The 14,597-nt window shown below is 37.3% G+C and overlaps 2 protein-coding genes and 1 long non-coding RNA gene across 3 annotated transcripts; 2 read left to right on the forward strand and 1 right to left on the reverse strand.

Annotated features, from left to right (window-relative positions):
• The first annotated feature begins 789 nt into the window (after nt 1–789).
• LOC102230434 (serine protease 27-like) lies at nt 790–4,213 on the forward strand. Its single transcript, XM_023346200.1, has 6 exons — nt 790–1,023; nt 1,314–1,334; nt 1,852–2,014; nt 2,607–2,866; nt 2,964–3,112; nt 3,855–4,213. The coding sequence occupies exons 1-6, from the start codon at nt 969–971 to the stop codon at nt 4,200–4,202; spliced, it is 996 nt and encodes a 331-aa protein (XP_023201968.1). The 5' UTR covers nt 790–968; the 3' UTR covers nt 4,203–4,213.
• Nucleotides 4,214–7,721: 3,508 nt separating this feature from the next.
• LOC106700257 (serine protease 27-like) lies at nt 7,722–13,312 on the forward strand. Its single transcript, XM_023346198.1, has 6 exons — nt 7,722–7,875; nt 9,653–9,673; nt 9,961–10,123; nt 10,806–11,068; nt 11,146–11,336; nt 12,162–13,312. The coding sequence occupies exons 1-6, from the start codon at nt 7,821–7,823 to the stop codon at nt 12,582–12,584; spliced, it is 1,116 nt and encodes a 371-aa protein (XP_023201966.1). The 5' UTR covers nt 7,722–7,820; the 3' UTR covers nt 12,585–13,312.
• Nucleotides 13,313–13,588: 276 nt separating this feature from the next.
• LOC111610959 lies at nt 13,589–14,535 on the reverse strand. Its single transcript, XR_002753834.1, has 3 exons — nt 14,318–14,535; nt 14,181–14,236; nt 13,589–14,025 (listed from the first exon to the last, which is right to left on the reverse strand). It is a non-coding gene; the product is annotated as an uncharacterized LOC111610959 (long non-coding RNA).
• Nucleotides 14,536–14,597: the final 62 nt, after the last annotated feature.

Below are 14,597 nucleotides of genomic sequence, written 5' to 3' on the forward strand. Positions count from 1 at the left end.
CTTTCCAGGAATCTTGAAAAGCATACCCAATGTACTGTGCAACAATTCAACGTCTCCATAATCCATCAAGATACAGATGTAAAGATATACAAAAACAGCTCCATTTTTTTTTTCAAAATTACTTTCTAAATAGTCAGCTAAAATTAACGTGGCAGTTTCAGCAACAACTTAAACCTTTAGTTCTGAAGTAAAACAAGCAGTAATGAAAAGCACCAAAGGAAATCCAAACTCATTTTTAATAGTACAATGATAACTTCCTGAGCTAAAGTGTCAAAGACAAATTTAAGACGGAAAACTGTTGATTTAATAAGAAAAGAAGTTCCAGATGTTAATAATTAAACCAGTGTCGGTAGGTGTCAGTAGTCTGGTGTTTGGGGCATATATTGTATGTTAGCAAAATGCTAAGATGGAAAAGCATCAGCAATGACCAAAACAAAGCAATTATTTGAAGCAATTGCCAGACAAATTAAATTTGACATTCTACAGTGGAAATCAAAGAAAATTAATTTTCAAATGAAAAGGCCTTCCATTAACTTTAACTCAGGCGAAGCCAAGTTTCAGAGAAATATCAACAGACACAAAAGAAAAGAATGAAAGAAAGGAAACTGCTATGTCTTCAATCCCTTTATGTCACGGCATAACATTGAAGACATGAAGAAGTTTCATTCTTGTTGTGTTGTTTATTAACATCCACTGTTGCTCAGTCACTAGTTTTCAACTGCCATGTTCTAACCTACCCATCATTCCCTGGGCTACCGTTACTATAGCAACTCTGAACATTCCAAGTACATAACAGAAATGATCGAAACACAAATGAAAATCAAACAGCCCCAAACACCTGAGGATCATGACAGCATGGGCTCATACTGTAAGGAGGATTAGCATTTGCAAGAAGAAAATGAATCTCGAGTGTATGACCTGTTTCTAAGAGGGGAAAAAATGCACCGCGACCGGAGGGGAGTTTGAAAATGGCTTTCCTAAAGCTGACTGGGTTAGTCCTGGTGACCCTGCTGCTGTACAGTGGTAAGAAATAAGTTTTTGTTTTAAATATTTCTATACATACAATAAAATTTGTCTCATTGTGTCAAACTTGACTTTAGCAATACTTAGAGAAAGGTATTTGACTTAGTATTTCTGTTTTTAAAATAAAAATCTCTACAAAAAGTATGTGTATCTATCTAGTTAAATTATCTAAAGTCTGCCTTGAACATTGGAATAGTGGTGGTCAGTTTCATCACATGTCACTAAATGTATGTGTTGGGGGTTTTTTGTAATAATTTTGAGATGAAGCATTCCTCTGTTCTGTGTTCCAGGTTGTCAGTCGCAGCCGTTTGGTAAGCGTCTAAGGCCAGTTTGAGAAGTTGTGCGAGTTTTGAAAGTTTTTTTTTCCCCTCTTCTGCAGCGAATGGAGAGTTAAGTTATACTAATGTCACATATTTTAATACCAGAAGGTATCCCTTCCAAAGGGCAGTGTCACCAGACCTGTGTGCAAATTGTTTTGCAAGTTGGAGCTCAGTCAAAGCCGCCATAATTTCTGCCTCCATTATAATGGCAGCCAAAGAGAAGAATCAGCATAAAACATGTTTCAACAACCATGCATTTTACCTGTTTTGTTTCATTTATTAGTGTATGTAACAATACCAGATGTAAATGAATATAGGAAATAAATAGTATTTAAAAAGAACAAAAATAAAACCCATACAAATCAGCAAACCACACATATCTTAAAGGTAAAATTTGCTCCAGGGAACACTGAATGTTCTAGATAGACATAGAAAGTAAAAGGAATATCTTGTGACAGAACTTGTTGCATCTGTCCTTTCTTACTTATTTTTTCTTCCCTGTTGTCAGAATGTGGCCGTCTGACGACCAACACTCGAATTATTGGGGGTTTAGATGCATATCTTGGGATGTGGCCATGGCAGGCAAGTTTGCATCAGAATGGTTTTGCTTTCTGTGGAGGATCGCTGATCAGCCATCAATGGGTCCTGACTGCTGCTCACTGTGTAACATGGTGAGAGGTTGACAAAGCATATTACATTTTTTATTTAACCCTCCCACAGTCCTAAACTTGGGGCTCATTTGGACCCCAGGAACTTTTTACTACATGTGCGGTCCGGCGGGGTCGCACTGAACTGGCTTCTTGCTGAAATGTGTCATACAAATAAACTTGATTAACAATTTGACCATGTGTTGTCTGGGTAGAAGTCACAATAAGCAGTAATAAAAAACAAACTTCTGTTAATAGGAATGTGACTATTACTGACGGAAGGTGTTGGCCCAGTTGCAAGACGTTCAACACTTGATAACTATTGTTGCCAATCTGTACCTATTGCAACCAAGTTGTTTGTGGACGCATGTTCCATTCAAAGATTATATTGGGACAACTTGTAAACTACACGTGGTTTGTTTTTAGTATAATTATTAAGCTGTATTTCAAATGCAGAAGCAGGGTCAAATTTTATTTCAAAGCCCCGTTTCAACAATACGGGCATAAAACATTCCTGGACTATTTGTTTAGTTGCCATGGGGAAGATCTCAGACTAGTAGTCACTAAGTTTACCATCAGAAGTTCAAATTAATGATTGTACTTTTGTGTTTTGAAGGTATGACCTTTTCGTCACAGAAGTCCAGCTGGGTACTGTAGAACTGGATGCTGTCAGCCCCCATCGGGTGAATCTACGACTTGCTCAAATCATCTGCCATCCTGCGTACGACTCTGAGACATTTAACAATGACATTTGTCTTCTGAGGCTTTCAAAGCCTGTCAAGTTCACCAAGTACATCCAACCAATCTGCTTAGCTTCTGAAACCAGCGATATCCATGACGGGAAAAAGGCCTGGGTTACTGGTTTTGGTGTGACTGGTAAGATATGTGGGATTGGTAAGATATAGAATATTTACTTAATTTTTTCTTCTTAATTCTACACAAATGCTATTCATTTTTCTTTAAATAACCACAGCAACTGGATCATCATCCAACAAGTTGAAGGAGGTAGATGTACCAATTATTGGAAGAAAGAGGTGTAGATGCTACTATAAACAGACTGCCTCAATCACAGACAACATGATATGTGCTGGATATTTTGATGGAAGAAAGGACTCATGTCAGGTAACTATCTTTTTTCTTCTCTCTTTTCTTTTTTTAATGCCCACTATCCAGCAGCGTGGCACTCAAAATTGTTGTCTTGAGTGTCAAGGTGAGGCCCAACAAATTTACTTTCACAAGTGGAGTATTATGCCTTTTGCCATGATGCTCCATTAGATTTACAAAACCTTTAGAGATTTCTTAGCGTTTATTTCAAATGGACACAGAGATGAAAAAGACAGGGCGAAAGGTGGAGAAAAGGTTTAAAAGGAAATGAGATCGGATTAGAGAAGAGGAATAAGCATAAAGTCACTAAAGTCTACCTCTAAATCTGCAGAAAGGGAGAAAGAAAAAAAAAACAAGCAACCACAACAGCCAACATCTGCATATATAATATTAACAGTTATAGCATCACTGGAAAGTACACGATACATGGTAATACAAGATGGATATAGTGGCAACCGCAACCCGAGAGTGTATCTGACAAACACCTGAATCTAAACACTTGTATGTGACGTGTCACGTAACCATCATTGTGTGTTTACTTGTTTTTTAAATGGCTAAATGTTTAAACTGTTGGTCCTTTTCATCAAGAAAATCTACTGCTCAAACAAATACATTATGTTTATAATGTAACTTTTTGACATCAAGTTTTAGCATTTAAAATGACATTTTTTATATATATATGGTTTCTCTGCTGAAAAATGTTTCCCTGTAAAATTTCTTAAAATAATTTTTACATGCTCTACTACTTGTTTCTCACTAGGGAGACTCAGGGGGCCCACTAATGATAAAAAAGGGCCGCAAGTGGGTCCAGGCTGGGATCGTGAGCATGGGTGAAGGCTGTGCCCTCCCACTGTCACCTGGAGTCTACACTCGAGTGTCCCAGTATGAGACTTGGATCAAAGACATGGTCACTGGCACGACACCGGGCTTTGTCACCTTCACTTCTCCTGGCATTGACAAGGATTTAAGTTACTTCTGTCACCTCAATGGGACGGTTGACGAGAAATCTTTTGGTGGTGGTGAAAACCTGAGTCCTTTCAATCACTCATTGGCGTTCTCTGTTCTTGCAACATTTCTCCATGTATTTTTTGGCAAAGAATACATTTAAATACACAGTGATTTCCTGAGTGCTCAAATATGTTGTCCTACCTATATGGCTACCACCACTGATGATAGTATTTTTGGCAGTGGTGAAAACCCAAGTCCTTCCAATCATTCTTTGGTGATCTCTGTTCTCGCAGCATTTCTCCATGTTTTGCTGTTGTTGTTTTGGCAAAGAAAACATTTTAATACACAGTAACTTCCTGAGTGTACAAATATGCTCTGTCAATATGGAGCTTTGATGCAATTCATAGACTAGTGTGTCACTTGCTACCTTACAGAAAACCTTGAGAGGCACAAATACTCTTTATTGTCAGATCTAGCTTCAAGCTGTGAAATAAGTAGTTTGAACTTTTAAACTTTATTCTTCCCTATTAAGTTTTCTTACCTCATTTTGACCTGTTTTACAAATTATCATAGTAATCAAGTATCTCTGGGTCTTTGTATAATTAATCTAATCAATCATAGGAGTTTGATATTCATTACCAAACAAACATAAATTATAAAAGACTGTGGCAAGGTTAAAAATCAAATGACCTACCTGTTGCTTACTTTCATCTTACCTAGGAAACATTGGTCAAATCTTTTGTCAGTTATCAGTAATATGATGCACCACATCCCAATGTGAATGCAGTTTGTGCGACTGCAAACACAGCCGTTAATAAAAGAGCCTGCAGTGATGGCCTTAAAAGCATCGGATACATGCCAAGTGTCACTGGGGGACTGCCAGGCAGTTTTAAGTTTTTAAAAGCCAATCAAATGCTGGGCTATCTTTTCAATATGTGGTTATGTGGTGGGATCACTCACACAACATGCAATGTGTTACGAAGGCTTTTGGACATATGGGCTTACTGAATAGACTATGGTTACTAAACTATCTCAATGTGCACAACATGGTTGTCAAACATCAAGTTACATGAACATTTTTAGGGAGGTTCCACAGGGGTCCATTTTAGGACCTGTGCTGTTTAATATCTGTATAAACAATTTGGGCCATGGTCTTACAAGTGCAGCTGTGAGTTTTTATGTTGATGATTCAGTAATTTATTGTCAGGCAAAATCAGTCTCTCAGTCTCAACTATTAAAATTTGCATTGCTGCTGAAGGCAAATAAGACTAAGAGCATCTTATTTTTTAACAAACAGAAGATGCTAGGCTTCTTGTTTCAAAACAAGTTTGTTTCTCAAACAATGCCAGAAATCTACTTGTTTCTGACACTTTTATGAGTATTCTAGACTAGGGTGCTCTATATGTCTGTTAGACACTGTTGGATTTATCACTATTGCAAATTAGTTAAATGGCCCCCTCTATACAATCACACACTCTTGCAAGGGCACACTTTCATTTATAAATCAATCCTCCATCTGATTTCATTATTCTTATGTCACATTTCGCACAAGAATCAATACCACGGCCTTTGCACTCAGGACTTTGTCACATTCAGTCTTCCTTCAGTGTGTACTGAACTTCTGAAGCTGTCCAAACTGGTCACACCTGGGGAGCTCAGCATTTTAATAAAGGGATTTAAAAATATCTCTTTGCTCACTTATTTGTTATCATTGTTAAAAACTACATTAACTCTGTCAATGCAGGTGTTTAGATTGCATTATTGTTTTTATGTAATTTGTTGATGTATGCAACAGGTCTCTCTTGTAAATGAGATGACGAATCTCAAGAGATTTTCCTGTATAAAGACAGAATTAATATCATAAACAAAATCACCAAACGCACAATAGCCAGTAGTTGGAAGAGTTGAACGGTGGTTAATTATTGTTATGCTGTAGGTGATTCACGTCTTTTATGCAAGAATGTGAATTTGTGCATCTCTGCCACCTTCAAGGCAGATTAACAAATGTATACATTCATGCTGGTCCATACAGAGATAGAGTTGCATGGTTGTCAAGGTAATGATAATCTAGGTTTGCACTCCTAGAGAAAAGTAAATACAAAAGCCAGCCAGGAGGCTTTCCTTACAGAGAAACAAAGGTCAAGAGTGTTTCCAAGCAACTCGATTTTTGAGTTTTACAATGAGAAAAGTTATAAAGAGTTGGGAAATTGTTAAGGCAGCTAGCTGCATTGTACAATGTCTTCCCACAAGGGGATGAGTGGAAAACATTTTATTTCACATCCTTCTACGAATTAAATCAGGTTTAACGTCTGTCTGTTCCTCATTCCATTTAGGACAATACTGTTTTCTTTTTAAAGAACAGTAGGCTGAGCGTCGCTAAAGTCATTTCTTTCATTTTAAAAATGTCATCAATTAAGGTTTCCATTAACCATAGAATTGCACAAATCGAAATTATGAAAATTCTCTCAAAAACACGGCAATTTTGGGGGGGATAAAACAAAATTTTCGATAAGTTTATGTGTTATGTTGAGGTGTTTTTTTGGTTCTATTGAAATTTATGTATTTTGAAAAATGGAAATAAGAAGACCTTTTTTGGTATCAGACGAGTCACGTGATCAACAGCTGGATGTTACTACTGTTGTAAACAACAAAGACGATAACAGGAAGTGGCAGGAGAATGATAGTTTGTTTCTGTTTTTGTTTTTTTTGGACAATGTGCTCCAACACCTGAATAAGACGCCGACGTCTTCTCTGATTGGCTGATTGATGATGAGCATTAGCGCCATGGCAGAATTTTGAACATAATCTCATGTAACCGTTTACATCCATTTTTAATGACAAAATTATTCACATGTGGTTTTGATTTAATTTCTTATTAAACTGAAACACTGGAACTGTGAAATTGTGTGTTATCAAAGATTTGTGCAAAAGATAAAATTACCAGTGCTTCAATGACAGCTAATCCTAGCAATGGTAGTTGATATTACCAAGAAGTAACGGGAGTATTAGCAAATGAAATGGCAAGAATTTTATTTTTCTGCTGCCATGGTTGAAGCAAAACACCGATATAAAACTTTCACGTGGGAAAAATCTCTGGTGATATGGCAGGTAGAACAGTCATTTTATGAGAGGTAAACAGAACAAAGTTAAAACAACAGAAACAAGTCACTGGGGACGGAGTGAAACAACGAGCTGGTAAATGCTGCATAGTTTCCCTGACAGATGTAGCACAGAGAACAGACCGGTTTTGATGGGCTGAAGACAAAAGGCTCAGTGGGAATTACAGGCAAGTGAAAGACAAAAGGAAACAATAAGGAAAATACTTTGAAGCTGAACAATGCCTGCAGTAAAGGCACTAAATACTCTTCTGGTTCACTGACAGTCAAAGTCAACCACAACCATTTATCAAAAACTTCTTACTTTTAAAAAATGCTTTTAAAATAAGTACTTAAGAGGTCAAGTGCTATTAAATTATTCCATAAAACATAAAATATCTGTACATTTGTTGATAAAAGTTGGAGATGCCCAGATTAGGAAAACGAACTTAGTTGATTATCTTTAGAACCTGAAAGGGAAACAAACATGTTGCATCATGAAAATAAATTACTTCCTTGATTGGACAACTTTCATGTCTCATAAAAGGCCGATTCAATCTGGCAACACGGCCAACAGGTTTCCTTTCCTTTCCTTTCAGGCTGACATTAATGTAAAAGGTTCATTCTAAGTGGAGCTGAACATCTGCATTCATCTGTAGCTTTAGGATATCGTTTCTTTAAAAATGGATCTCCAAGAGCTGTTTGGAAACTTTGTGCTGATCCTTCTGTTATCCAATGGTAAGAAAGAATGTTTCATGATTCATGTTACCTTTCATGTAGCTTAATGGCGTGTCTCTGATAAACCTCATACATATAGATGGCGAAAAGGTTTCTGTGACTTATGACTTAGTTAAGAAAACCTACATGTGCTGCTATCTTAGTCACATTTTATTCAAAGACGTTTTATCTTTGTGACTACTTTTTATGAGTACAGTAAAAATTTAACATTTACATCCTCATTTCAAATGAACAAGTTTTATTACATATTGTTCTCACATTTATTAGTTGAGATACAATACACAAATAATTCTGATTTAGGTTTGGAAGACAGAGCTTTTAGTGTTACTGCTCCCAAATTATGGAACATTTTCTCATTACGTATTAAAAGTGCCCCTTTATTGTCCACGTTTAAAACTCTTCGTCAGACACATTTTCATTCTATAGCTTTAAACACGTTGAGACTTTTCCTCCTACTTCAATTATTGCGCATTATGCTTTATGGTATTGTCTTCCGTCCTTTCCATATTTTGAATGCTTATTGGTTTTTATCTGTACAGCATTTTGTCACAGCTACCGTTTTAAAGTGCTTTATGAATAAATAGTAATTTAGATTTAAAATAACCTTTTAATTTTACCATGCTGTTTCTGATGACTGGAAGTAATATTTGGAGTGAGCCAGTAAGACTTCCAACAGATTCAGCGCTCAGTTAGTGCTCAAAAGTAAAACCAGCACAGAAAAAGTACAGTATGCACCTACCACTTTTCTGAAGATGTGCTCAACAGCAGCCATGTACTGGTAATCATATTCACTTCAAATAAATCAACAGTAAATCTGCCCACCTCTATAAAAGCATACGAGTTATGGCAGTTTGCTCTCTGAAACAGACATATTTAATTCAGGATGCAAGGACAGCGGCGTGTACGCTGAAAAGGCAACTGTTTCTGTCCTGCAGGAGCTTCAATGCAGCGAAAAAGTACTTCCAGTCTTAGATTTGTTCAGTTATTGTATTATGTCACACTTCAAATGCTTTGGATTATCAAAAAAATTTATCTTAAAAGACATCCTGACAAAATGAAAATTAAAAATACATGCAACAAAGGTATGTGGATGACATTAATGGTTGACCACTAATTTTCCTCTAACAGAAAACCATAAAGGCAAACTTTCAGACATCAGTTCGTGACCTTAAACTCAAACATACCGTCACAGTGGGACAATGTTTCAAATAAATGAAGGTTTTGGAGAGGCCTAGTCAAAGTCCAAGCTTAAATTTAATTTTGCATGCTTTGACATGACCTTAAACAGGATGTTCATGTCCAAAACCTGTCCAGTGTGGCTGAAATTATACAATTCCATAAAGAGGACTTTGCAAATATTACTCCATAGCGATTAACACCTGTTACAAGTGTTTGTTTGTTACCATCAAGAAAGAAATAACCAGTACAAATGATGAAGCTACAATTACTTTTTCACACTAGACAGAGATGTTTGAGAATCTATTTTCCATGAATAAAAGAAATCCAAACTTTTTTTGGGGGGGGGGGGATTTGTTCTTGAAAATATACTGGAAACATTTAAATATGAGAGGGGGCAAACACTTTTTGAACTTCAGCTGAACAAGACAGCCATGATTTCAGAACAACAAAAGTTATTTACGCATACATGTACAGATATAAAGATCAACTCTATCATCCTACAAGTGAATGTGTGGGAAACAATAATTCATTTCTTTCTCTAACTGGTCATGTGTGCTGATGACTGGTTTAACATGTCTTTCTATTTTTGGCATTTCAGGTTGTCAATCACAGGAGCCTGGTAAGCATCTTGGACACTTTAACAAGCTTAACCAGTTTGGTTCTGTCTTCTGACATGAATAGTTAATTTTATAAGTTGGGCCTTTGCTAAGTTAATGAACATTTTGCTTTTGCTTTCTATTAGAATTGCTTTTTAAAAAAAGCAAGAATAATTTTTTTAAAATAATCGTGCAAAAATGGTTCAACATTGAAATAATGATCGCATCCGACGAGGCGTCGTTTGACAGTTATGAGCACTTCCTCCACCTTCACTCGTCTCAGCTTTTGTCTCTTCTCGGTTTTCCCCAGCGTGTGGCAAAGCAGCTGGAAGCAAGTCGCGAATCATTGGGGGTCAAGATGCCCAGCTGGGGGACTGGCCCTGGCAGGTATATTTTACTGTAGATGATTCCTCCTGTGGAGGGTCGCTGATAAGCAATGAATGGGTGCTAACAGCTGCTCACTGCATAACAAGGTGAGAGGGTTGTTTTTATTTTGTTAACTGATTAAAGCTGCAGTGTGTAACTTCTATAAAACAAAATCTGTTTTTTACATATTTATTAGAACTATCACCATGTCATGATACCGATAATCTTTGAAAAGATCAATCTCCTCCACCTCTTCCCAGTGCTGATATTGTTGTCTGAAGAAATGCACCTCTCCTGGTTAAAAACAACCAATCAGAGTCTGGAGGACAGTCTTGGCGGTGTCAATCATCCTCGTGAACCCACTGCTAAATGTTCTAGTGGCAGAGAAACAACTCACTGTTACAGAAAAACTATTTATACACCATCAATGGTGGCTATGCTAACTAGACAACTAACAATGCTGATGGGAAGACACTGCATCACAGCACAGGGCATAGCTGGAGTGATTGACAGCGTTAAGGCCCGCCTCTGGGCTCTGACTGTTTCTAGCTAGCAATGGAAACACTGGAAGAAGGCAGAAGAGCTTGATTTTTTTTTACTAACTATGACAATCGTGACAGTTTCAACAAATGTGTAAAACAAAAAAATATTTTTAAAAATAAGTTACATACTGTAGATTTTATCAAAGACTCTCTTGTTATGTTTATCAACATTTGCTGATACTGAAACAACCGAGCCTAAACTTTTGTGTGTTGACTCTTATTCTCGTGTGTTTTCATTTTCTGTAAGAGACGACCTCAACCACACAGAAGTCCAACTTGGTGTTGTACAACTAGACAACGTTTCCAACTCGACTAAAGTGACTCGAAGACTCTCTGAAATCATCTGCCATCCTGAGTACGACTCTTCGACATCTGAAAATGACATCTGTCTTCTGAAGCTTTCGGCTCCCGTTGACTTTACTCCCTACATCCAGCCGATCTGCTTGGCCTCAGAGAACAGCACTTTCCATGATGGCCTTCTGAGCTGGGTCACTGGTTTTGGCAACACTGGTAAGTTGCACAATAGTCACCGTCTCCGACAACTTCGCTTGTGAATTTCATTTAAAGCCTTTACTTTTCTCTTCTAGAAACCCAGGGTATTGGAACTGGACTACATTCAAACACTCTGCAGGAAGTGGAAGTGCCAATAGTTGGAAACAACCGATGCATGTGCTACTACTCCGAAACATTCATGATACATCTTCTTTTCAATGCTAACCTAAACCCAAATAACTACATGTGTGCTGGACTTAAAGAGGGAGGAAAGGACTCCTGTCAGGTAACTACAACTTTATTTGCGTAATGTTTTTTTTTTGTTGTTTTTTTTTACAGCTCAATGGAATAATTCTCAGCATAAAACACAAGGAAGAAGAGTTATTTCAAACTTCCTGATAGTCTACAAATCAGCTGCATTTACAAGTAACAACAGACTCATTTTGTATGAATCTCTGGTTTCAGTATGTAGTTCTGGATCTAATAAAAATCCAATGTTTTCATCGGATCATTGAAACCTACCTAGTTTGTAGGTAGGTTTCGGACCTGCTGATTCTGATTTTGCCGATACCATTTTTTTTTTTTTTTGTCTGAAATGTCATTAAATATAGCAGGAAAGTTGTTGATTTGGCAACAGTGGAGCAACTCTTGTTATGTGCAAACGTGCAGACATGACCCGATGGGTGGGGCTAACAGTCAAACCTCTCACAGGTGAGCAGGAGAGGACAGTGGTTGGTTTCAAGACATTTGCTGGGGTAGATGATATCAGGTGAAAAGATTGGCTACACATTGAAGTATTGGCCGATCACCAATCTCCGAAAATGAAGGAAATTGTTACCAATGAATCGGCTGCACCCCTAATTAAAATCAAAGTATTTCACAGGATAAAACCAAAAAAAGCAGCATTGTTTTGATGTCCAGTCCCAAACTGAAGGAAGGAAGCATTTCACAACATGTAACACAATAGAACCAAAGAAAAAGCAGACACTGTAGAAAAACCTAATCAGTCCAGCCAAAAATAAAAGAAAATTTGAGAACGAGAAGGTAATATAAAACTGCAATTACTATCCACAAGTAATTGATACTTTTCTTCTCTTTCTTTCCCCTTCAGGGAGATTCAGGCGGACCTCTGATGGTTCAACTCCAGAATAGTTCTCAGTGGGTCCAAGCAGGGGTTGTGAGCTTTGGTGAGGGATGTGCTGTCCCAATGAAACCAGGCGTCTACACCCGAGTGTCCCAGTACCAGAGCTGGATCAGCGATACGGTCACTGGCATGGAGCCAGGCTTTGTTACCTTCACCTCGGCCGGCATCGACAGCGACCTACACTTCACCTGTACTACTACTACTACTATTACCACCACCACTACCACTGCCCACACCTCCACCACCACCGCCCACACCACCACTCCCAGTATGACCACTGACGACAGTATTTTTGGCAGTGGGGAAACCCTGAGCCACTTCACTCACTTCATGGGAATTGCTGTTCTTGCTCTATTCCTTCATTTCCTTGTGGGCGGTGCTTGGAAGTAAATGTTTTACTGAGGATTATGCGATGCACAGATAGGAAAAAGGTTATGTTTTATACTTCACTGCAGTATAAAATATGTGCTTCTAAACACATAGTGCAAGTTTTAAAATTAAAGAGTTATTTGTCTTTTGAGCAGTTAACTAAATTCATTTTGAATAGTATTACTGTTAATATGTAGCTAAGTAACATGGGGGTTAATCTGAGCCAACAGGAATATTGTGACATGTATTGCCAATCAAGTAATACAAATGATCAAATATTGTGACATTAGAGCCAAGTTAATTTTTTAAAAATCTGACCTATTTTTAATCTGTTTTAAATGATTCTATAACAAGTGAATTTTGGTTTTCAGACATGGTGTGAATTTGGTGTGTTTTTATTTATATCCATGGCAGAAACATTTTACCATTGTTTTAAGAAGTTTGGAATTTACCAGTCACTTAAGAAAACTAATGACTGTTCCCGTTTCAGCTTTGTCCTTTCTACTTCAACTGAGTAAGGATTAAAGATTTCTTGTCATCTCTCAAATATGTCCAACAGAACAATTAGAATTATTTGCAACTAAAATGATAATCCTATATAAATCTTAATGCTCATGGACATAACATTTCCTACAAATTGTATATTTGTTTTGGATAAATGCATTTGTCATTTTCCAGATAGTAGAAATAATAGTGGAATATGTGTGGCTTTTTTTTTTACAAGAAGACATTAATAAAATGATCAACCATCATCCAGTAACAATATAACCTGATAGTGGTGTCATTTACAAGATTTCAAACTCTAATATTCAAGAACACAGACAATGTCAGACCATGTTTAATGTTTGGCAGATTAAAAGTAATATCAGAGAACTAAAAGAATTTTTTGGAAGATAGACATTTTTAACACTGATTTACCAATAAGTTCCATTAGACGTTTGTAGGTATTCCAGTCCTGTATAACAGACTATCAGCTTTACCATTTCTAAATGTAACCCACATTGCGTTCAAGGATTAATAAGATTTTAAATAATCCGAATTAAAATTTATCCAAACAGTTCTTAAAGTCTAGCTAGGTTCGGCTACTGGAGGAGATGGCAATTTGTAAAGCACAGAGACAGTAAGACGGTGCAAATTGGTGAGTTGTATTTAGTATTTACAATATATATACACACATTAGTCCATAGTGTAAAGGAAAAACAAGTTAAAGTTCCTTATACCAAGGACGTCCACCAGTCTTTGTTGATGATGAAAAAAAAACCCAAAATAATCCACTTCCTTCAATGGGGACTTGAGCTGATCCTCCAATTAGGTCGGAAGAATATTCCCAGATGATAAGTCTTGTGTTTCGGTATCCTGCTTATTTTAGCTCGCCAGTCTGGTCAGTGAAACCAGACAATCCTTGCTATTGTCAAGATCCCTCCAGCCACTCCTTGCGCGAGGGATCTGCAACGCACCTGGCCTGTATAAACAGACCTAATTAATCAGTTACATGTGCAGACGTTTCATAAGTAAATATAACTTATGCAACCAATATTGTTACGCAACAAATCAATATACAATCACAACAGGCTGGAAGACTAGTGCTAGCATACTAGCTCCCTACCAAACACTCACCAGTTCCCTCTTGACTAATCGTGATTCTTGCAACGTTTGGTTGAGTAATCACCCGGCTGCAAGTTAACAGACATACACGATTGAAAAACAGACAATAGAGATCTGAAAACCTCGTCGGGAACAGACCAGAAGCCTACCTGCACATCAGAGTCCCGCAGCGTTTCCTGCCTAAGCTGCGATTTGCAGCCATATAAACTGTGCTGTCAATTTAGGACGCTGATGTGCAGCTGTCACATGACGTCAGAGCCACGCGAGAACACTATTGTTCTCGCCTGGTTGGTGTTAAATAAATTAAGGGGAAGAGGAAAAAATGTTTAAGTAACCCTTTAAAAAATAAATCTAACAAAATGGAAAATAAAATAAATAAACTAAATCTAATATAGAAAATGATCCTGGTTACATAAATCTATAAATAAA

The sequence above is a fragment of the Xiphophorus maculatus genome, chromosome 14 (assembly GCF_002775205.1).
Source record: "Xiphophorus maculatus strain JP 163 A chromosome 14, X_maculatus-5.0-male, whole genome shotgun sequence".
NCBI classification, from domain to species: domain Eukaryota; kingdom Metazoa; phylum Chordata; class Actinopteri; order Cyprinodontiformes; family Poeciliidae; genus Xiphophorus; species Xiphophorus maculatus.